The following is a 22,268-nucleotide window of genomic DNA, read 5'->3' on the forward strand; positions in this document are numbered from 1 at the left end:
CAGGAGCAAAGACTGAGGGGAGTGTCAGCATCCGTGCGTTGTGGGTGTTGATTTATTGCGTTATTCTCGTTTTTTGTTTGTGTTTTTTAAGCAATAGCCCACAGCAGGCGTGGAGCAGACTTATATCATGGAAAAGGGCAGTTATTCGGCCCGATGCGAAGGGCAGGGCTGTAGGGAGGTGTTGCATTTAAAAAAACAGTCAAGCAGTATGGCAAAAAAAGTAGTTACTCGCGGCTACCTGCACTATGCAACGAACAAACTTCAGTTTTTTATGTTCCTATACCTCCGTTTCCTGAGCACAGCGTGTAGTTTCTACTTTTTTCTGTTATAATGACCGCGAGCTAGACCGATAGATTTTCTTTCCATGTCGGTTGTTAGTTACTTGAGTGGTATAATTTGATGTCATACCTCTAGATTGTACTCATTATGTAACATTTACCATCCAATTTCAGCGACCCGTTTTATACACAGTTTTGGGCCCTCCTCCTGACAAACATTGTGAATTCTGATTCTCGTATGAGGTGGCTGTCCGTTGCAAGTGTGTTAAATTAGTGTGTGTGTGTGTGTGTGTGTGTAGTTAGTAATAGTCCATGACTAATAATTGACCCTCGGCATATTTTTGAATCCTGAGTTCAGCTTCTATGGTCAAAGTGTTCAACCTGTGATCATTTGCTGTCTTGGGGAACGGGTTATACTTTAAAAGATATATATTTCCATGCAAGCATTAATACACACACATGCACACAGGACTGCACTTGTGTGCTCCATCAATAACGCTGACCAGCTGATAGCTTATCCCTATGCTGTAAAAATACTGTCAGGTCCCACTTTTTACTTGTATCAGACCATTTATGATTAGGTCATTTAACACAACTCTTACACGTGTGAGTATTATAACGGCTTTAGTTAATAAGACTATAGTTAAAAGTTGAGTTTGGCACAGGTCTCCTGTAAAGGGCAGGAACACAAACTACACTAATACTGCAGGGCCTCCCTTAGCTGGCAGCATATTTCAGTGGGTTGAATTCATTAAATTTGCAATTAAGTAAATTGTCATGAGAAATTGTCAAAGTTTAAAGAAGCCGGTTTGAAATAAATAGACACATACAGGAAAATATACTAACAGGGAGACAGGTATTCTACTAGACAATGATTTATAAAGCAAATCTGAAGCATTTTTGTACTAAAATACAGTCACAAGTTGAAATTTTTGAAATTTTCCTCTCATGAGATTTGTGCCGTTATCATTCTGAAATGTGCCACATGTCGCAGAACTCAGTGTCCACTTGGGTGTCTTGGGTGCAATAACAAATAATTACAATTACAACTTAATACAGCCTGTACATTTTGCCAAATGAACATTAATTATTTCCATGCAGGCATCCAAATGCTATTATACATAGTGCAGCTGCACACACGGACTTATATAACATTACATGACCAGCACACATAAGGAATAGACCAATTCAAAATATTTATTTGAAGTGCAAATAAGATACCAAGAGAGGTCGAGAGATAATTACATTTCTTCCAGCATTTCAGATTAATTGCTGCAACAAAAGGCACAGAGCTAGTGAGCAGAAAGCGAGGCTGTGTGTGTTCAGGGCTGCTGGAGCCATGTTTTTCCCTGTGGAGCCAGAGGAACAGAGTGTTATCATCACCCAATAAACACAGCATAAAAATCATATTGGTTGTTCAGTACAGACAAGTAATATTGTAATAAAAAGTGCATTGGTCCACAAATAAGTTCTCAAAGAGATAAAGTAGCATCCATAGACTCACAGCGACATTATTCAAATAAAATTATTTTTCTGAGGTCACACCTCTCAGCTCCAGCAGGACGTCGCCTTCATATCGAGCCAGTCCAACTGCATGTCTCTGCTCGGTGTCCAGCTCTGTCCACTGTTTCTCTGTGAAAGCCCACGCCTGCTCTGCAGTCAGCCACGACAGCTGGACTGCACTGAATACCACCTGTCAGTCATTCAACACATTAACACCTGTAGGAAGCACACAGGGTGACGAGGCAACACCCTTCTCAAACCTTTTGACATAACTTTTGATTTTAAATATGGAAATTAAAGAAATTAATAAGTGACAAACCACATCACATAAATTCAGTAACACAACTAAAGGGGATGAGAGTGGTTCACTATTCATATCTATTCTGTGTCCATTACTGCATGCTTCTTCTTTTGGTTACATGTGTCTGTATCCACAATTCATTCTATCCAACAGTGATGATAGTGTCTCTTGCTACATTCCTAATAAGACCACATGTTTTCCTGTTTCATATCCAACCCACAGTAGAAGCAAATTTTCCATATTTCCAGGTCACCGAAGTTCTCCATTTTATTAGAAATGCAGATGTATTATGACACCATGATTGAAACTGTCGTCTGTGAGACCCAGTTTGACTGAAGACTTATTTCTAAACCTGTTTTTCTCATTGTTAACAGCTTGGATGTTGAGTTTTCAGTGTTCTATGTGCAGAGTTTGACAACTAGTTTGTTATCATGTATGCAGCCTAAGAAGTATGATGTGAAACTTCACACTTTGACTGCACATACATTGAATTTTCTATTAATGAGATTTTGTGCCCAGTAGTGAAACTTTACATGTAAAAAATTTATAGATTCTGGATTTTTACTATGGGTATTTGTATTTGAGTAAAATATTAACATATTAAAGCATTAAGAATTTACTAAACATGCAGACAAACAAATTTTTCAATTAAACATCCTGAAAATGCACAACAGGGAATAAAACTGAAGATTTCATTTTGAATTCAAGATTTAAATATATGATTCTCAGCATTTGCACAAAATTAGAGAATTGCTAAACAAACCTTTTCTGAGGCAACAACCTTTCTCAAAATGTCTGCAGGGAATAAGACACAATATTTCCTCTCTTTTACACTTAATGAGAGGATACAATTTACAATGATTGTTTTTTTGGAGTATAATAGTATACTATTATAAGTATAATATTCAAAAAGCAAACTATTTAGTCAAATCTTCCATTTGTACTGCTTATAGTTACAGTACATGTATCTGTTAGAGGTAACCCTAAAATCCCAGCTGAAACTTACAGCCAGTTTCTTTGGTGACATCAGGGCGATGGCTTCAGGGGTGATTCCCTCCATTTGTTCTTGTACCAGAGCTGAAAGCACCATATCTGGAAGGCCCACTGGACGGAGAAACAAACACTGTTGTCAGATAATTAGTGTTTCTTCTATCAAATCAGAGGAAACATTTTAAAAATAAACTTTGCTTTCAGTCTGTATCCTCAGGGATATTTTCAATTATACCAATCCACCCAAAAGCAATAATTTTTCTCTTTTCCAACTCATGCTTTGAAAGAAAAGCAATAAAAAAAAAACTTGATGGCAAAAACGTGTATGCCTCCAAGGATATTATATTGTTCCTGTACCTGCCAATGTCCCTATTTCAGTGAAAACCTCCGGTCCCCATGCATTGACTGGACCAAAGGCCTCTGAACTGGACAAACAGCTTGTCAGCGCTTCCATCTGCTGTTCTGTGCACGGCAAGGACATCTCCCGGAGGTAAACAACAGCCATACTGCAGGTGGAGGAAAATGATTCTGGACTTTATCCCCCACTGACAGTCTTTTCTTGTGGATTGTGCTGTGTTTCTACACATGTTGTCAAGTGCATGTGATATCAGTTGGCTCTCTGAAGCAACAAGCAAGCCCATTTGTAATGAATAAATCATTGTTTATGGTTGCTTTGCAAAACTGAAACAGCCTGAGTGTCATACCTTATTTTATTTATTATAAAAGTATCACATTAATGGTGGTGTATGGATAATAATACATTTGGCTGACCTGAGATTATATGGGTTGAGTCTCTTGATCTCTGAAGGATACAGACCACAGATCAGATGGCCAAACGCAGCCAGTTCTACAACTGACAGCTGCTCCATTTTCAGTTTGCTCTTCCGCATCACACCCAAAATCACTGCTCTCATCTGAAATGTCAAACAGTAATATTGATCCAAGAGTATTCAAGTGGAGTACCTGTCATTTTATTGTGCAGTCTTATATCAGAATAATAAAATGCTAAAGTTCACCTTTTTAGGGCTCCAGTCTGTAAGTGTCCCCACATGTGCCAACACACCCAGGTCGGTGATATCTAAGTCCTGCAGCTCTCTCTCTCCCATCTCAGTTACCACTGAGCCCAGAGCCAGCACCTGATCTGCCTTCAGGTGTCTCACCGGACTGAAGGACTGCAGGAACCAGAACATTGAACAACCACAGATCATAATGATATTGAACCCCTCATGTTGTCATTTTGTCTCAGAGTTAAAAACTACTAGCAAGGATTCAATTGCATGTTCTTGGTTTTCTTTGCATTTATCTTCAAATTTAGATTCCATAAGCCAATATCTGTATATTTGCTGAAAATAAACAGGAACCGTCACTTGCCAGCAGTCACTTTTTGATTAAATTTTATTTTTAGGGATGCTTATTTGCTTATTTGTGTTCTTGTGTAGCTTTATGGGAATGAAATCCTAACTGGATGGTGAATAGAAATGCTTCAGCACAGGTCAAATTTAAACAATCTGAAGGGTGATGCATACATTGACAGAACATGTTGCATTCATCAAGAATAATTTTTGTGGACACTTTGAAAGTGAAAATAAATTTAATGTAAAAAAAAAATCCAAAACGGAGACTCATGAAACTGCTTTTGCAGCAGCTCATACTGACCTGCCTGAGTTTCATCCACAGTGTGTGGCGTTGCTCAGAGCTCAATGAAGCATCCTGGCCAAAAACTTCTACACACTGTTTCAGCTGCTCCTGTGACATACGGCTGAGCTGAGCCGATGACCAAGCTGAGGGAAATGTGCCTCTGATGTCTGCACAGCTTGGAACTGGCACTACTCAAAGAGACGCGTTTGAATTCAAAAACTTCCACAAAGAAATCCAAATAAACATTTAAACACCATATGGAGGGCTCAACTATTAACATTCCTCAATCTGTGGATAAAATTGATTAGATACAATATAACAACAGCAATAGAAGTTTGGGGAAATGTTTATTGAACCTTTCCTCTTCCTGCCCCGTGCTTTGACGATCCCTTGAATGAGACTCTGAGTCTGTTGCCTCTGATAATGCTGGTCCATACACTGACTGATACACATTCCACCCATCTCACTGTCCTCCCAGCGCCTTTGAGCCACCAGGATCTGCTCAACTGTGTCTTCATTTAAGACTGTCTGCATGGGAAGAACACATGATATTGTCAGCATATATTTTTGAAAAACTGTTTAAGTCCATTGTTTTTGTTGCTTACCATTGGGATGGTGTTAATCTGCTTCATTGTGAGAGAAAAGACCAGCCTGCCCAAATGTTCAACATCCCCAACTTGCCATCTTGAAGGTTCCCTGCCAAACAAATACACATTTTACCACTACTGCTGTTTTAGTTAACCATTGTCGAACTCCAAGCACAGGCCCCCTCCTCACCTGTGAGAATGTGTCTCCAACTAACTACAAGCAATCCTAGTCTCTTGTCTTCATTTTATTATTTAATAAAATGTTTGTTTAGGACTGCAAACTTGGCAAATTTCTATAGATTAAATACATTTATGTGTGAATTTTTGGTATCTGTCCAATATCATTTTGGACCAGACTTACGAAAGTGGTTGCCATTTGATCGACATTGACAGTCCTCCATGGATGAATCCCAAGCAATCTGGGACATTTCAGTGTTTCATCTACTACAGTACCATCATCAAGCTAAAAGTTTAACTTTCACTAAATTATACTATGTAATCTGTTTATTTGTTTTATAGCCAATTACTTTTAAAAGATTCCAATTATCTTAAGCTTGAATATGCATGTTGTTTGAAATTCTAACAAGGGTTCATGGAAATTTCCTGGAATTCAAGATATTTTAAAATCAACAGTTTTTATCACATGGTAAGCCATTATAGAGCAATGAAACATCACAGGAATATGCATTTCATGTCTTTTGCTTGCAATGTGTTTTCCTACATCACTGTTTTGTTTGTTCCTTTTTTTATTTGCCTTTGGTAGAAAGTGTATAGCCAATTTACTGTTTTCTAAAAAAGTAATTGCAAATACATTATAGAAAATACTTATGTTATATATTTCAATCAATTTGTGTCAATATTCTTGAAGGTAAGAACCTTGTGGCATATTGTTGATCAAGGTGCATAAACAGGAGTAGTCTAATGTCTTCCCTAACAAATGTGGTCATTTACCCGAGCAAGTCTTTCTGAGTAAGAAGGGCAGCAATATCCCTCAGAGCCTCTTTAGGAAAACAGAACCCTCTTATCTCTTCCAGCCGCAGAGCAAGAGCTTTCCTATCCACCTGAGCCAAACTCTCCCGGTCTAAGAAAGGCAGTAAAGGCCCCAGGATGTCCAGAGTGGTGCCATCAATCTCGTCCTCAGTTTGAGAAGAGCCCTGCAGAGCACCACATGCACACAGCAGACTGGATTACAAGAATTTCACACTGATATGACTTCATTTCTGTGAAAAACTGTTATGGGGATAAAGAAGGCTGTGGTCTGTATCTCTTACTCGCCATCTGTTTCCATCCCAAAATGTGTTGGTTTAGGCTTCTCGAGCAAAAACAAACAAACTTCTTTCTGTCCCATTAATGTTTTAATATAAATCAAATAAATGACTCACCATTACTAATACAAGCCCTGATTTAATTTAACTAGAAATAGTACACCACAGTTCCTCTTTACTCTGAGGTCTCATGGTTATGGTTTATCATTTGAATAGCTCTGAGGTTAATTTTAGATTTCTGTTTGATCTATGATGCTTAGAAATTTCACACAGCAACTTCTAATCACACTTTTCTACCTAAATAGATGGTGTTTTACCAGCTCAGTTACAGCCTTCTCGGCTAAATTTGTCTGCTTGTAATGTGGCAGTCTGAGGAAACCAACAAAGTGTGTCTGGATGTGATCCAAAATGGCTCTGAAGGATGCATTAGAGAGAGTCTCTATCATCGTCACTCTGGAAAAGAGCAAAGCAAAGGGGAAATCATTTAAACATCTGACACATTAAAATACATGTTTAACAAGGAGAGACTTACGGTAATGTCACAGCAAATCCAGAGCTCAAAACACTGAGGTCCATCTCTGGCTGTTTCCTCATTTCCTCCACGATACATTTCCGCTGGTAATACAGCCAAAACATATAGGAACTTGTTAGTACTACATTTTCTTTAGTTTGTTATGGCACTATTGATGTAGTGCATATTAAAAATCTGTCCAATGATTATGGCTGCAAATCAGAGACCCACATAGTCTGAGGGGAAATTAATTCCTCACCAGAGCAGATCTAATGTCTCCAGGCAACTCACTGACAAACTGAAGCAACTCTTCAAAATCCGTCTCATTGCTCCAAAGCCTCAAAAGGTCACAGCTCATCCCACTAGCAACATGGCCCAGATCCCTACATGTGAAAGAAAGGTTACCATTTCAAAAAATGTTAATTTGTGAATAACTGGGGTTTCATCCATTTGTTTTTATTTTCCAAGAAAAATTACTTATTAATTAGATTCATGTGCATGTATGTTCTGGTCCCATAGGTCCAACTCACCTCACCGACTGGCTGGTAATGTTTTTGAATTCATAGACTTTTTTAAAGAGAAGCTGAGCCTGTACAGGAATGAAGAGTCATGATCAACATGTTGACTGTGGTTTATAATCACATTTTATCCTAAACCAAACCAATACTTACATACATATACTATTCTGAAGAAGCTGAGTTGCTGCCTGTTTAAAGCTTTTAAGAGTTTGGGTTAAATGTCAGTACAGAAGATATATCATGTTGTTCACATGTTTTTGATGACTATAGCCATCTTTCACTGCTAACATAGGCTCAAACTTTCATGTGTGACAAAGGATGAACCCTTTCCAATTTGAACACATTATGGATTGTCGTTGGGTTGACAACAGTAACAGCAGCTGCTTTAGTGATCTCTTGAAAAACTTGAATGTTTTTTTTTTTTGTTTGTTTGTTTGTTTGTTTTTAAAAAAGCTAGCTGGATGTGGAATAAAGTGCTGATGGTAACTCATCCATAAGACACGACTTCACTGAGTATATTGTCTTGAAAATATACAGTGGAACCAGTTTTGATATAATTTGTCAATCAGTGTAGTTTTGTTTTTATGTGTAGTTGTAATGAAATTCAACTGAAAAGGCTAATCTTCCTCATTTTCAATTGGTCTTGTTGGAATGAGAAGCTGAGAACAGGTGATGAAAACAAACTAATGCAAGCTTGGCTGTGACAAAATCCCTTTAAGGTAGCCATAATTAATTAATGCTACACTCCTCTACACCATTGTACTACATCCAAACTAATTAGCTTGATAGTGACTGATGTGTATTGAGTATTAATAGCCTGAAAGGCTCACATGAAGCATATCCAATGAGTCACTATAAGGAGAGTGAATATCTGACGCTTGTTATGTTCTCCTCTTTGAAGAATTTGTAACCTTCTGTTGTCATATCACTGCAGTGAAAAACAGCACACAAAAGTAGACTGAGGTAAAATCCGCACCTGCTGGGTTGACCATTGTATGCCTCCAAACATGCTGGTAGCTCTCATAATTGTTTCTCTATTTGTCGTCTCCATCAGCTTCCTCAGAGGGACAAATGGTAAAAGGCAGTTTATATGCTGGTTGATGTTCTGCACATTTCTGAATAAATCCTGTTAAAATGCAACCAAAAACACAAAAAATTTAGACCTGAAAAGCTTTTGGGAAATAGGTTTCACACTTTTTGAATAAATTAACTCCTGAAAACTCTAGTACCAAGTTAGTCAGGTAACTGTTACTGAGGGCACTTTGTTTTTTGTTTATTTTGTTTTAATGCAATACCATCCAAAAGGCTTGTGGAATAATCTTATAAGAGATGATAAATTCTATAATTGTCAAAACCGTCCCACCTCCACTGTCCTTCAGTAAATATAAACTAATGTAGGAGTTTCAGCAAATAATAAGGAGGGATGAAAAGATAAGAAAAAGTGATAAATGAACTTCTTCAGACAGAAATGACTGTTACCTCCTGCATCACATTATACAGCATGGCTCTATGGCCAGGCTTCAGCTCAGTTAGCAATGTTTTCCAGCACTGACAGTGGGAAGTTTCACTGATCTCAGACCACTGGAGGTCTCTCAGCACAGCGGAGGACAGACCGGAGTACAACGTCTTCAGTCTGCACAGCTTTTCCACAGTGAGCTGGCAGGAGCATGAAACAAATTGGTTAGTGTGGAGCGGGTTAACGTTCTGCAAACATTTTTTGGAAATGTCTACTTACATTAGTGTCCTTTGAAATCTTGGATAACATTTGAAATGCCTGAAGAAAGTATTAAATAATTTATGAAATGGGTATAAGGAATAATCAGAAAGGAAATGGACCAGCGAACCTAGCAATCTCTAATACATGGTGGAACATTTAACAATGTTTCCTATGATAAGAATGAAAGAAGCAGCATGTGAGAAGAAAAATAAATTCCCTGCTGACCTGTGCTGGGGAATATCTGTGTAAGACTGGCTGTGACAGGATTTCCAACAGCTGTTGTGAGGGGAGAGACAAGAGGAAGGACTCTCCTAACTGGGGTAGCAGACCACTGAGAGCAGACAGCTCTGGAAGAGCCATGCTGCTGACATTCAGGGTCTGAACTGCTGGTATCAGCCAAGATGCCAACTGTGCATGCAACACAATGAGACAGAGTTGGTAAGATTGTGGAGAACAACACACAAAACAGAACAATAGCTGAAGGACAATAATGTTCCAAAGAAGACTTTATGTAAATAGAGTAGACATGAGAAAGAACATGACCCCCTCACCCTGCCATCAGCACTGATGAACCCCTCAGACATGCACTGAGCCAGCTGCTGCCAGAGGAGAGAGGACACAGCCAAGTCTTGCACATATGATCCCAGTTCTACAGGGTCCAGGTAACATGCAAGGGCTCCTAACCTACAAGAGACAAGATCCTTTCTTCTTTCTTACCACTAGATGAACAGCGCCGCATATTAATACTCCACAAAACTGACACAACTCATCAATGTTAACCAGCTTGTCTCATTCCAAGTTTTCAAGACTAATTAGAGTCTAATTTATGGCCAAATATATGACAACACCCAATACAGGACAGAATGTCTGTTTATCCCTGTGGAGTTTTTGCCGCTGTTAATGCAGTGGACCAACAGCTTTGCAAGTAGACACTTTATGTTTATACACATATGTCCCACCTCAGTATGTCATCACTAGTCAGATTCTTCTTTTTGTTCAACAGGGTCCGGAGCACGTGGCGTCCCCTTACACCATCCAGACTCCCGTTGGCCAGCAATTCTACCAAAGGAGCAAGCTGTAAGAGGCCACAAATATACTATGCTCACCAACTATATTATGAAAGGTGGCAGATTACAAAAAACACACCATGTAAAGTAAGGAGGACAGTGGGGGAGTATTTTTAATAAAAATCTCCCATAATAGTTTGATTGAGTTGAGATTTTGCAACTACGTTCATTGTGTATGATTTATACATATTTTTAAAGTAATAAAAGAATTTACTCTGTAAGGAAATCATATTTCTAATCTTTTATTTTATTTTCACTTCTTTTTTTTATATTTTAGCTTGTCATCTATTCACATAAAAAGCAACATAGAAAATTATCTGAGAAGGTGATACAGTAGGCATGAAAAGAAATGGCGTCTGACCTGTTGTGATGTCAACTGCTGAAAACAGCTGACTGGGAGATAAGGCAAAAGTGGCAGGATGGAACTGACAAAGTAAGGAGGCCATGTAGGGACATCACCCACAACATTAGACTGCAAGAGTCGTTTTACAAAGGCCTTTTTCTGCAGCGACTTCATCCCCGAGCTGTGATCACGGATGGCCGTCAATCTAAAAAGCCACGCAGAAGAATTTACAAACAGGACAGGAAGTTATATCAAAGTAAATGTTTCTTGGGTGAGTAACTCACACACTGTCATTGACCATCAGGGAGGCAGGGAAGTTCATGATGTCAGAGACAGACATGAAGGGTATGAACTGAGACAGGTCCACAAACAGTTCTGGTGTCACTCGGGGGAACTTGTGAATAAAAGCAGCAGTCATTGTTTCCATGGCCTGCAGCTCTTTTTGAGAAGCCTGTAAGAGAAAACAACAAAGCAGGAAAGTAACTGGTGTGTATTCAGTTTGGATCTTTTAAATTGACATAAAATAAAATAGATAACTCAAACCTGGACGAAAAAGTGCAACAAAATAGACTTGTACAGTAATCATAAATTAATAAGGTATGTACAGTTGGCTTAAGGAAAAGTATCACAAATAGTTCCTCTACTTCAAATAGTTCCTTGTGGGGTTTTAGAACAAACCTGACTGGTTTCAACCTGCAGTTGGTCCCAACTTTGATGCATATGAGAGAGAAATCTCTTAACTGCATCTTTCTCAGCAGACATCACGAGAGTGCGAATGCTGTCTCTGGGCATCTGGAGGTACTCCTGGTGAAATTGAGCCATTAAAGTAAAAATAAAGTTCAGTGAGGTGAGGTGATGTGATATGTTGTGTAATGATAAATGTGAATGTTGCTACACAGACCAGTACCTGCAGCAGAACCCTGAGAGCAGATGAATTATCGCCTCGCTGAATAAGGTCCCACAAGACAGGCTGATGTGACAGCAGAAAGTTATTCATTTTTCAAGTTGTGTGTGTGTATGTGTGTGTGTCTGTCAGCTATCTTACACTGTAGCAGTTCAGCAGGTCCTCTTTCACAGTGGCATTCTGCTCTCTGCGCAGGAAGACCCCCAGAGTGTGAAGGACGCTCATGAAGGCCTCTGGCTGCAGTGAGCCCCAGGATGTGTTGTCAAGGAGACTAGAGAGAAGGATGGCCTGACTCAGACCTTGCCTTGCTTCTCTTTCCCCCTCATCAAGACCTGAAGAAAGGCCCACCATGAAGTCCAGCACTCGCAGCACGTATCCCAGCGCCACTAAAAACCCTTCACGCTCTCCTCCCTCGATCTCACAGACACTCAGCTTGTAAAGGAAGTCAACCAGCAATGGGGCCGGGTCAACACACAGCTGTGATGTGTCAAATTTATACGGTGCTGGGAGCATGTCAAAAAACCTCTGCAGGAAGCACTTCCTGTCCTCCAGCTCTGCCTGGAGATCAGCGCACAAGACAGCAAACTCATGAGGCGCTAATCTTAGTAGCTGACTATAGAGAGTGGTGTTTAGACAGAGGTACTCTCTCAGCCCGTGTGTCTGCCCACAGAGCTCCAGGAGGGTAGTGTTGGTAAAGTGATGCACAGCCCAGTCCCTGTATTGGCAAGACTCCTCAATATTGTCCGCATGGGAAAAATTTTGTATTTTGGAGCAGTATGCTGTAGCCCAGCTGCCATCTGGCAAGGACTGGAGTGGGTTAGTGCGCTCTCTGCCGCACAAAGCTGAGATAAGGACAGAGTTGTTTGGCAGGAAGCAGTGTCTGAAAGACTGGGCACTGAGTGACCTGCTGCCCAACTGAGCCAGGCAGTTCTCATCAAGTCCTGGATTTCCTAACACCTCACCCGAAAGCTGCACACACAAGTCGTCTATGCTTGTCTGATTTATAAAATGGTAGTCCTTTGTCACTGCAGCCTGCAAATAGTAAAATAGGGATGAGTTCACATGAGGTTAAATGAATTGTGAGATAAAAAACAAGCAACACACATACAAATAGCATGTCACAGATGTTTCGGTAAATTTTCTTATAAAAGGAGTAAAATCCTCTCTCATTAAAAAAAAAAAGTGATGCATTACCTGATGTGCTCTCTGCAGCCAGAATGAAGAGTTGGCACACACAGTGTTGTTGAATTCATGGACAAAGAACTCACTGCAGATGTGGACCCAAGGGAAATCCTCTTCCGCAGCAGACAAGTACCAAGCTGCATCAGAACATGTCATGTGCAGGTCAAGCCCCACCTGAGTCACTGCAGGATCCACCGAGCCATTCTCCCCTTTGAACAGTTTACAGTAGAGGAAGACGGTGAAGTTGGAGACACCTGTCAATCCCGGGATCGACTCGTTACAGGCTGCCTCCAGGATTTCTGAAGAGAAAGGGTACTCCATCTCTTTAATCTGGTCAGTAATCTCTCTGACTCTCCCTCTTTCTGGCTGGTTGAAATGGGAGCCATGAGGTGGAGTATAGAGTCCGTGAGGGCGTTTTTTGTTGGACATTGCATTTGAAAAAGATGAGACTTTAGGAGACGGCTGGGCTGGTGGTTGTTGGGATCTTTTTCCATCTTCCTCAGTCGAAGGGCAAGACAGGAATGGAAGTGAGCTTGGTAAACCCTGGGAACTCACACCCAAAGCCTGAGTGTTCCATGTTACATTATGCCTTATCCCCCTAGATATGCACGGACAGACAATAGAATTATTAGCCATATATGTAAAATGCAATGAGCTTTATTCCTAAAATATCTTACCATATAATCAGCTGTCTCAGGTCACCTTCAAAAAGACATATAAAAGAATATATTAATTAAAAATCAAAATTTATGAATGGTGGATAAAAGCTCCTGTAGTACACAACTAGGCCTGACAGCACAGCTCAGTTAACAATGCCTGAGATATAAAGTTACTGACATCAATGAAAGCATAAAGAGATCAGTCAAGCTAACAAAAGGTGTTTTCAGGGACTGGGATGATTATAAAGATTTTAAAGCAGTGTTACTGTCGTATTCTCCTCAATAGATGTCAAGTGAAATCAGGGCCAAACCCTTCAAATTTAAGAACATTTGGTGGAGAAATTAAATTGAATATAATCTAAAAATAATATAAGACTGCTAGCAAATGTGTATTTAAAATGTTTTGACGGTATCATTATAAAAACTAGTAGCATAATCGCTGTTCACATAGTCGAGTGTGAGTGCATCCTTAATTACCTCATAATGCAATGATAAGATTGTATGTAATCAAAATAAGACAGTACTGATAGGTTCTGTAAAAGTAGCCAACTGTCAAAATGTGCCGCAAACTCACCCACGGAGCACCGCCCCTCAGTGTCGGGCTGTGGCATGTCCACCAGGGTGCTAACATCGTCAAGCAGTGCCATGGTAAGTCTTGACACTTTCTCCCTCAGGTTACCATAAACAGAACTACCCACCCTGTGCAGGAGGCGCCTCCTCAGGCCATCCAAACTTTGCACTAGAGCTAGATTTTCCTGTGCCAGGTGGCCTCCTCGTTCTCCTCCACCTGAACGTGATAATGCCTGCCAGAGCAAACGTTGCATGGAGTTTGGATCATCTTCAGTGAACATTACATATTCTAGAGATGCATTTCTGGACAACCCGTCCTGCCTTGTGGCTTCAGGAGACAAGCTGAAAGGCTTCAAACGGCCCTTGCTGTGCTCAGCTCTGTCTCCTGCTGGGTGTAAACTAACAACGGGCTTCCAGTTGCGCATCTCTATGAAACGCAGCAAGTGCTGAAGCCAGCTAACACTGAAGGCACAGTCATGACGTCCCTTCAGAGCACAGATGAAGCCCTGCAGACCTGCACTGGCCTGGCCATAGGTGCCACTGACCAGAGCCTGGAGAGCAGCCTCCAGCACAGCACTCAATGTCCTCCAGTTCTGAGACAGGAAGGTCAGGAAGGGCCTGAGGGGCTGATGCTCCGATATAGTAATGAGGCTGTCCAGCAATCCCAGGAGCCAGTCCCAGTGACGACTGCCCCTTAGGGACAAAAACCAGTCCTGCACTTTGACACTGGGCCGGGGTGGCACCCGGCCATTCCACTGGTTCAGAGCAGCACTTCCCTCAGACTGAAGGAAGAAACGTAGCACCTTCTCCCACAACTGCTCCTGTTGTGGTTCTGCCGGCACCTCCTCCAGCTCAGCACCTATCTCCTGGAGGTAAAGGGAAATATTGTAGAGGAATCCAGAGAGTCTATGCCTGTTGATTGGCTTGCTTAGTGAAGGCAAGCTCTTGTTTGGAAGAAGTCCAAGTGTTTTCAGGCTCCCCATGATATTCCTCACCCAAGGCTGTAATGACTGCTCCTTGCTTATTTCTGGCTGAGCTTTTTCAGGAATCCAACCAGGTCCTTTACTCCATTTTGAAATGATTTCCTTTAGAATGTCATCTCTCTGGTTCACTTTATCACCTTCTGAAAGTATCCAGTTACAGACAATGAGAGTTGCTATCATGTAATGTACATTCCAATGTAAACATACATTTGTTATATGTTCTTACATCTTTCGCACACCTACCCGTCTTCTCAGGAGATCCTTGGCCCAGTAAAACAGTACAAACTATGATGGTTGTGAATCTAAAAGTTGCCATCCCTGGCCCTTTCTTGGCTCTCTTCATCTACTGCCAGCCTGAACAGTGATACAGTGGTGCCACATCTTTGGGATTCTGCTTTCTCTATTGGAGTAACGAAACCCACCTTTAAAATGGACGCAGTTGGGTTTTTGTTTTTTTTTTTTGTAATGCGATGGATTCAAGGCGTCAAGTATCTCAGTGGAGAGAGAACATTAAACCTTAATGACTGGATGCCACATCGCCTTACCACTTTCAATGCATGACTAAAACTAGTATCGGTAATGTAATTAACTAATAAAGCCTATAAACTTCTTCAACTATTCAAGGTCAATCCAAATGTGATGCCTAGGTAAGTGACCAAAGAAATGTAGTGACGATATTCATAAAAAAAGTTAAACACACAGTTCTAAGAGTTCCAAAGAGACCTAAGACGGATGGAGAGCAGAGCGACTGAAATGGGTAGAAACTAGCTATTTTAAACAGCAGTGATTACTCACAATAATGAAATTCTAGGAAAAAACTTTTCTGCACTCACCAGCTGATATAATCCATTCATCCTGTTAAGTACACTCTAAACCACCTGCCAACAACGCTGACTTAGTTCTGTCAACACAGCTGTTTCCTTCTGAGTGCAACTCACCGTTTGACCATCACTCTGACTTTCTCTACCTGTCACTTTCCCTGTGCACCCCTCCCATCCATGCGATCTAGCTCTCACTCTGTTGTCTTAGCTGATTGGCACATGTCCTTGTTTCGTCTCCAGGGCTTAGGTTGTTTCTTGGCATCATGTTTCATGAGTTTTCTTGTTGTCCTATTATATGGTTGACAATGCACAGAAAAAGGCAAAGTGCCCTGTCAAACAAAAAAACAAGCAAACAAAAAACATAATCAGTCATTTAGACTTTAAGTGAATATTATTATGTTATTTATTTTCATTGTTTTGAACTTTCATGAGGTTACAGGCAGGACACGGCACTCAGCTAGGTGCCCAAACAGGATGAAAATCTGGATCATGTGAATCACACCACTGATCTATCCAATTCTCTGGCTGCCTAATGTCTCCCACTGACTAATTCTCCATTGAGCTGTCTTTCAGCTGGGACTCATCTTGCAGCTCTGGGTTTGGTGTGGTGTAGCCTTACTGACACAGCCTGGTCCACAGGACTGTGTGGGCTGTCACAGTTTAGATACATGTATACGTCCATCACGTAGACTCCCACTTGAACCCCGTGCATGGCAAAGCAGAAGGCTCCCCACTTAGACCCCTGTCTGCAGGCCTTGAAACCCAAGATGCCCATTTGAAAAGGACCACCTCCTGCCTCCACTTGCTTTAGCTGTATGATACTGCGGTCTGCAAGGGGGACAATAACTTCCTACTGTATTATTGATTCCCCAGGGAGCAGCGATCACTCAGTGTGGCAGGGCTCGATTCACCACAGGAATATTTAATGAGAAACTGAATCCACCCCATACAATTGTTCTTCTCTCTGCTGGAAACTCAGTTGTGTCAGTGGGGATTCAGCCACTGATACAAGCTGTTCAGATTGGAATACTTGGTTTGAGGCCAACTTTTGTCCCAATTTTCCAATAGAAATATAATAGCTTAGATATTACACATTTTGTAAATAGTGACTTGGTTTTTGCCTTGATTTGGTGATATTTTTAAAATTAGGTTTTATTTTTAAGGTCATATTATTAGAGACATGTTTGTTAGCAAAACATGACTGTAATATTAACCTTATCTTAACTTAATTGTTAACAGCTATGAGATCATCATATTTCAACAAGCAGTTAAAATAGCTGATACTCAGCTGATACTGAACTATGACTTGCCTCAACAAAGAAAGAGAGAAGCTTTGTACGTATTGAAACTGTTGCTGTGACTTATTTTCAGAGTAGTTAGGTCATTGTTAATTAAGTAGCTCTTCACCTTTGTTTCTCTCAAGTATATTTTATAGATAGATAGGAATAGTGAAATGAGCGTTGAATAAAAATGACAGTCAAAGAACAATATACGGTACGTTGTTTGAACAGGAATCCATCACCTCTCCAATACAAGCACTGCATTCAAGATCTGTTCTGTGGCTTTTAGATGAGCTATGATCTGAATTTCTTTAATTCATTACTTATTATTATTACTAATTTAGACCAGTGGGTCCTAACTTTTTTCCAAGTCATGGTCTATTTGAAAAGCTTTGAATGGCTAGCTGTCAACATCTAAACCCCAAGAACTCAAAGTCCAAATAAAATGTTCTCATGGCACTTGTTTGGACAAGTGAACAAACTCAGTAGTTCAATTGTCTTTTTTTTTTTATTTAATGGGCAAACACTCACTTGTGCATTGAAAATTTTTCTCTTGACACTTTCCTTTGAAGTGTTTTGGTTTTTTATAGTGATGCACCGATACCGGTATTACCACAGATACTACTTTACTGCAGTGCGTGGTTTACAGCACTTGACTGCAAGGCGAGAAGCGAGGAGTCATGTCAGCAGTGAACTATTTTCAGGTGAATGAGAACGACAAAAAACAAAGCAGAATGCAAATTATCCATCGATTCATCTTCTACTGCTTTTCTGTTTCTGAGTCATGGGCATACTTGAGCAAAGCAAGTGCAGGGTAGGAGGGACAACATGCAAACTCCACACAGCAAGGCCCCAGGCCAGGAACCGAACCCACAACCTTCTTATTGTGGGGCAACAGCACGAACCACTATACTGCTGTGCTGCCCAGAATGCAAATTACGTCCAGCAAAACTCGAGAGAGGAGGGACAAAATTTACCGCTTACAACACAAGCAACTTAATTAAACATGTTGGCAGTGTGGCAGTGCCATGTTTGTTAAATGTCAGTACTCAGTATATGACAAGATTTTACTGAAATCTAACAGTATGTGTGGCAGTGCCATGTTTATAAAAGTGCCAATGTTTCACTGTTGTACAGTCACACATGTACAAGAAAATCATACTGAGGAAATTTGTTCAAATAACAGACGATATCTGTGGGGAAAAAAATTTAAATTCAAAGTAATTGTATGTGTAATTGTGTAAGTACTCGGTATCGGTATCGGTGAATATTCAAATGCAAGTACTCGTACACTGGTGGTATTGGTGGTATTGGTGCATCACTAGTTTTTTATCTTCCAACCCTTAATACTTTTGTTGTTGTTGGGAACCACTGATTTGTACTTTATGTAGTTCATATTATTTAACAGATTTACTTAAAATTTCCTACAAAGGCAAATCAAAGTGTTAACAAATTGACCTACATCTGAGTTTTTGATAGCTCTTCCACTACATAAATACCATTATGCCCTAAAATTAAAAAGTGTATGAAAGTGAAGTAAAACACATTTTATAACATATATGTTTGTAGTGAAATAATTAGCCCACAAAGGTATAAAGAGAGCAATCAAACACTTACACAAATTAGATCAAACAGACACAAGGGAAGATTTGCTGTAAATTGTACAATATCGCTTCCCTTTAAGGCAGAGCCAGATTAAAGATGTGTCACAGTCTTTTCCTAGCAAGACCGCTCTGGAAGGCTCAAGGCATCTCCACAGGAAACATCAGCTATGTTTTGTGCCATAGCTTAGCAGCAGCTCCTTATTCTGTCAGACACACAATTGTTTCACATAAAGATGGATTTCAACACATAGTAGTTTATCTGTGATCATTCATCAAATAAAGGCAAAAATTTAATCACTAACCTTTGAGATCAGAGATTTTTTAAATTGAAAGTCTTTGATGGAGTTGTTGTAGGATTCCAGTTTTTCCTGCAAGGAAAATGTAGCTGTTGTGTATTCAGAGAGCATGGCAACATGCATAAAACACAGAACATCAGCAATCCAAAATGTATCAGACTACACAGGAGGGAAACAAAAAGTACCTCTGTTTTTTTTGTAATCCCACCAAGGGCCATTTGGTCCATATTCGAGGCGGATAGCACCAAGTGGAGCTGAGCCTGCGTCTTATCCAGAGTGTCTGTCAGGGCTTTCACTTTGCTTTCTAGCTGCATGGTCTGCAGGTCTGCTTTGTGCTGCACCTTCTCAATCCTCTGAAGTGATTTCTTGTACTGCTCATCATTCTCGAGTTGAAGCTACAACATAGACAGAAGCGTAAAATCTTTTAACAAAGTACCCAAAGGCACCCAAAGCATTAGGCTGAAATCCAAAGTGTATATGAATAATGCTACCATTTAAGCAGCATGATGCATTGCTTTACTTTAAATTAAATTTTAAACATATACCTTGTCGAATTTCTGTTCCAGGTCCTTATGTTCCAATGTTAGATCGTTCAGCTTCTTGTTTTTTACCTTTCCACTTGTATCCTATCATGAAGTGATAAATAAAACTAAGAAACGGATATCAAAAAATATAAGTGCAGAAGTTGAAACTGTAAACAGTTTTTTCAAAAAAAAACAAAAACAACCTCTCTCATTGTGTAGTATTTCATTTTTTTCTCCTTTTCGGCAATTTTCTCATTGATTGTCAAGAGACACCCAGTGAGACTCTTGTTTTCCTTCAAAAGCTGCTTCCAGTTTTCATGCTTTTTCTCCACTTTCCCCTCAAGAACATGTATGTCCATCTACAAAAAAGGTCCAGAAAAGGGGAAAAAATAGCAGAAAATGTACTTTCAACAATTTTGAGTCATTCATAAGATTTTGGGAGAATTGTAAAAATAATCAAGACTTGTTGACAATGAAAATAATTATGAGCTGTCAAAATAATGTGTGACAATGACAATGGTTGCAAAAAATACCTTGAATAATCTGATATTATCTATATCCTGTTGTATGAGTGAAAGAATTTCATCAGTCTTCTTGAAAAGTCTGTTGTGGTCCTCTATAAGTCCAGCAATATACCAATTCCACTGATCCTCTCTTTCACTGGTCTTCTTTTTCCTCATGTTGTCCAGCTTTTGCTGCTGCATCTTCATCTTGTCCTCATACTCAGATTTACTTTCTATTTCAATAGCGACACAATTATATTTCTGAATCAGACTATGACAGCACAGGGCATTGAATTCAACCCAAGTTGAGATAAATTATTTACCAGTAATGTGCTTCTCCCACATGATCCTCGCTTGAGTCATTTCTTTGTTGTGTTTCTATTGAGATAACAATTAAACTAGTGTTTGAAAAGAAATTAAGTCATCTTGTTAATATGTATCATGAAAAATAGAAACCAGGAATCCAAAGATCTCTGTTGGAACCAACAAACCATTTCAAGCTCTTTGAAGAGATTTTCATTGTCAAGTTGCTGCGTTTCCACCATGATGGCCCTCATCCCCTTATGTAGCTCATTCTCTAATTGTTCTTGCTCATTTTGCAGCACCTCTGTGGAGACAAAGCTTTCTGCTTTCAACTCAGTGATTGTGTTCTGGTGTTCACACAGAAGGTGTTTCATCTTCTGCTTATATACCTAGTGGGGAGGAAAAAATGTTCAATGAATGTTGGAAATAATTCAGCCTTAAATTCAGTCTTTATCGGTAAAAACAAACAATATTTTAGACTAATGTGCCAAAACATGAATAACTACAAAGGAAGAACTGTGCATTTTAAAAGAATTGCATAATTGTGCTAATACTTTAAAATGCATTTAAAAACTGTTCTGTTTATCAGCATGTTCTGGACTCAAATAAAAACCTCAATTTGGGTGAAATTTTATTGTGTAGTCACAGTATATTTTGATTTTATCTTCTCTATATTACCGTCACCTTGATTTCTATTTGATGGCGCCCCTCATCCATCTCTATGTCCTTCTCTAGGTTTTGAAGTTCAGCCTTAACCTCCTCTAGTTGCCTGTCTGTGATTTCCCAATAAGTGTGGATGATGTCCCTCTCCTTCTGAAAGTAGTTTCTCTCCTCTCTCTCTCTATCCAACTCCTCTCGAAGGCGCACAATATGCTCTTCAAGCTGAAACACACAGAAATGTATTTCAATATGGCAAGACAACAGCAAGATACTTTAGTGTGCTGCTTCATTTAGATCTTAAATAGGCAATCCACTAGTTCATTGAGATTAGACACTGGACAATTATACCATTAAATATTACATATTTTTATTACAGCGTGAAAGGGTGTTGTGTGGAGATTGTATTGACTTGGCCAAAAACCTTGAAAGGACATCTTGGTCTTTTCAGATTCGGATTATTGTGAAACCTTTCTTTTGGGGGTCTCCAGTTCTGTGAAAGTGCACTACGAACATTTAGGAAAAATCTCTTTCCTCCTGACATAAAACATTCAAACATGACTCCACACACTGGACATTTCAGCCCTGACCTGCTCCTTGGACATCTCATCCTTGGTGAGGCCGTCGATCAGCGTGGGCGTCCTGGTCTTTGCGGGTCTTTTCCCCGCGCCTTTGTTTTTGGGCGGCTGGTCAAAGTCAAATCAAAAGCATAGAAAAAGTGCAAGGCTGAAACAGCTGGCAGCAAAACACCAAATCTACAGTCCACTAGTGAGCAGCTCATGTTAGCTAACAACCTCTACCACCATAGTAACCGCGCGGACGAGGTCACAGTGGTTGAGAAAGTTTAAAATGTTTCTTTATATTTCCATAAAGCTTCGCTCACCATGGTGTGTAGAGTGCAGATTAAACGGAGACGTGGTCTCCGCTGTTTCCGGTGTTCCGGTCGTTCAGGGGAGCTCGAGCTGTTCGCACTGTTAGAAATGTTTCACAAGTCGATCACGCGTCGCTATGGCAACCGGGCTTTGAAATCCAATATGGTGGACGGTAACAATGTCGATTTATTTTTAAATAAATAAATTATAGTCATTATTTATTAGATAATTACTATAAAATTGAGCTTAACTCCGTGGACAGCGCCATATCAATATGACTGTGTCAACAAAATATAAATGTGTCTAATAATGCGGCCGTGAACAGAATGGAAACTGCTCTAACCTCTATCAGTATCGGTGAGTGGAGGCTAATGCATGAACATTAAGCCAGA

At 40.0% G+C, this 22,268-nt stretch overlaps 2 protein-coding genes across 2 annotated transcripts; both read right to left on the minus strand.

Moving 5' to 3' along the window:
• Positions 1-1,530: 1,530 nt before the first annotated feature.
• LOC115041142 (stereocilin) lies at positions 1,531-16,612 on the minus strand. The gene is made up of 27 exons (XM_029498457.1): positions 16,457-16,612; positions 14,038-14,899; positions 13,482-13,506; positions 12,817-13,402; positions 11,764-12,654; positions 11,626-11,688; positions 11,397-11,522; positions 11,003-11,154; positions 10,737-10,923; positions 10,268-10,383; positions 9,860-9,992; positions 9,534-9,716; positions 9,071-9,247; positions 7,604-7,662; positions 7,333-7,456; positions 7,095-7,177; positions 6,880-7,015; positions 6,249-6,451; positions 5,316-5,406; positions 5,067-5,238; positions 4,729-4,898; positions 4,089-4,244; positions 3,844-3,986; positions 3,430-3,578; positions 3,089-3,186; positions 1,824-1,971; positions 1,531-1,627 (listed from the first exon to the last, which is right to left on the minus strand). The coding sequence occupies exons 1-27, from the start codon at positions 16,610-16,612 to the stop codon at positions 1,539-1,541; spliced, it is 5,478 nt and encodes a 1,825-aa protein (XP_029354317.1). The 3' UTR covers positions 1,531-1,538.
• A 2,188-nt stretch (positions 16,613-18,800) lies between these two features.
• LOC115041503 (dynein regulatory complex subunit 4-like) lies at positions 18,801-21,961 on the minus strand. The gene is made up of 11 exons (XM_029498976.1): positions 21,888-21,961; positions 21,595-21,690; positions 21,032-21,229; positions 20,536-20,736; positions 20,368-20,422; positions 20,075-20,277; positions 19,745-19,900; positions 19,563-19,643; positions 19,203-19,412; positions 19,024-19,089; positions 18,801-18,924 (listed from the first exon to the last, which is right to left on the minus strand). The coding sequence occupies exons 1-11, from the start codon at positions 21,888-21,890 to the stop codon at positions 18,883-18,885; spliced, it is 1,311 nt and encodes a 436-aa protein (XP_029354836.1). The 5' UTR covers positions 21,891-21,961; the 3' UTR covers positions 18,801-18,882.
• Between the last annotated feature and the right edge of the window lie 307 nt (positions 21,962-22,268).

The sequence above is a fragment of the Echeneis naucrates genome, chromosome 3 (assembly GCF_900963305.1).
Source record: "Echeneis naucrates chromosome 3, fEcheNa1.1, whole genome shotgun sequence".
Lineage (NCBI taxonomy): Eukaryota > Metazoa > Chordata > Actinopteri > Carangiformes > Echeneidae > Echeneis > Echeneis naucrates.

What these genes read in the sequence shown, in the direction of transcription:
- LOC115041142 (XM_029498457.1), bottom strand. Translation starts at nt 16,612, where the DNA reads ATGGGCATCTTGGGTTTCAAGGCCTGCAGACAGGGGTCTAAGTGGGGA. An exon ending in ACCTGCTGAACTGCTACAGT is followed by an intron (nt 11,689 to 11,763) that starts GTAAGATAGCTG and finishes CTGTCACATCAG; the next exon opens with CCTGTCTTGTGGGACCTTAT. An exon ending in CTCTCAGGGTTCTGCTGCAG is followed by an intron (nt 11,523 to 11,625) that starts GTACTGGTCTGT and finishes CAATTTCACCAG; the next exon opens with GAGTACCTCCAGATGCCCAG.
- LOC115041503 (XM_029498976.1), bottom strand. An exon ending in GCCATCAAATAGAAATCAAG is followed by an intron (nt 20,737 to 21,031) that starts GTGACGGTAATA and finishes CCTCCCCACTAG; the next exon opens with GTATATAAGCAGAAGATGAA. An exon ending in GGATTACAAAAAAAACAGAG is followed by an intron (nt 19,090 to 19,202) that starts GTACTTTTTGTT and finishes TTTTCCTTGCAG; the next exon opens with GAAAAACTGGAATCCTACAA.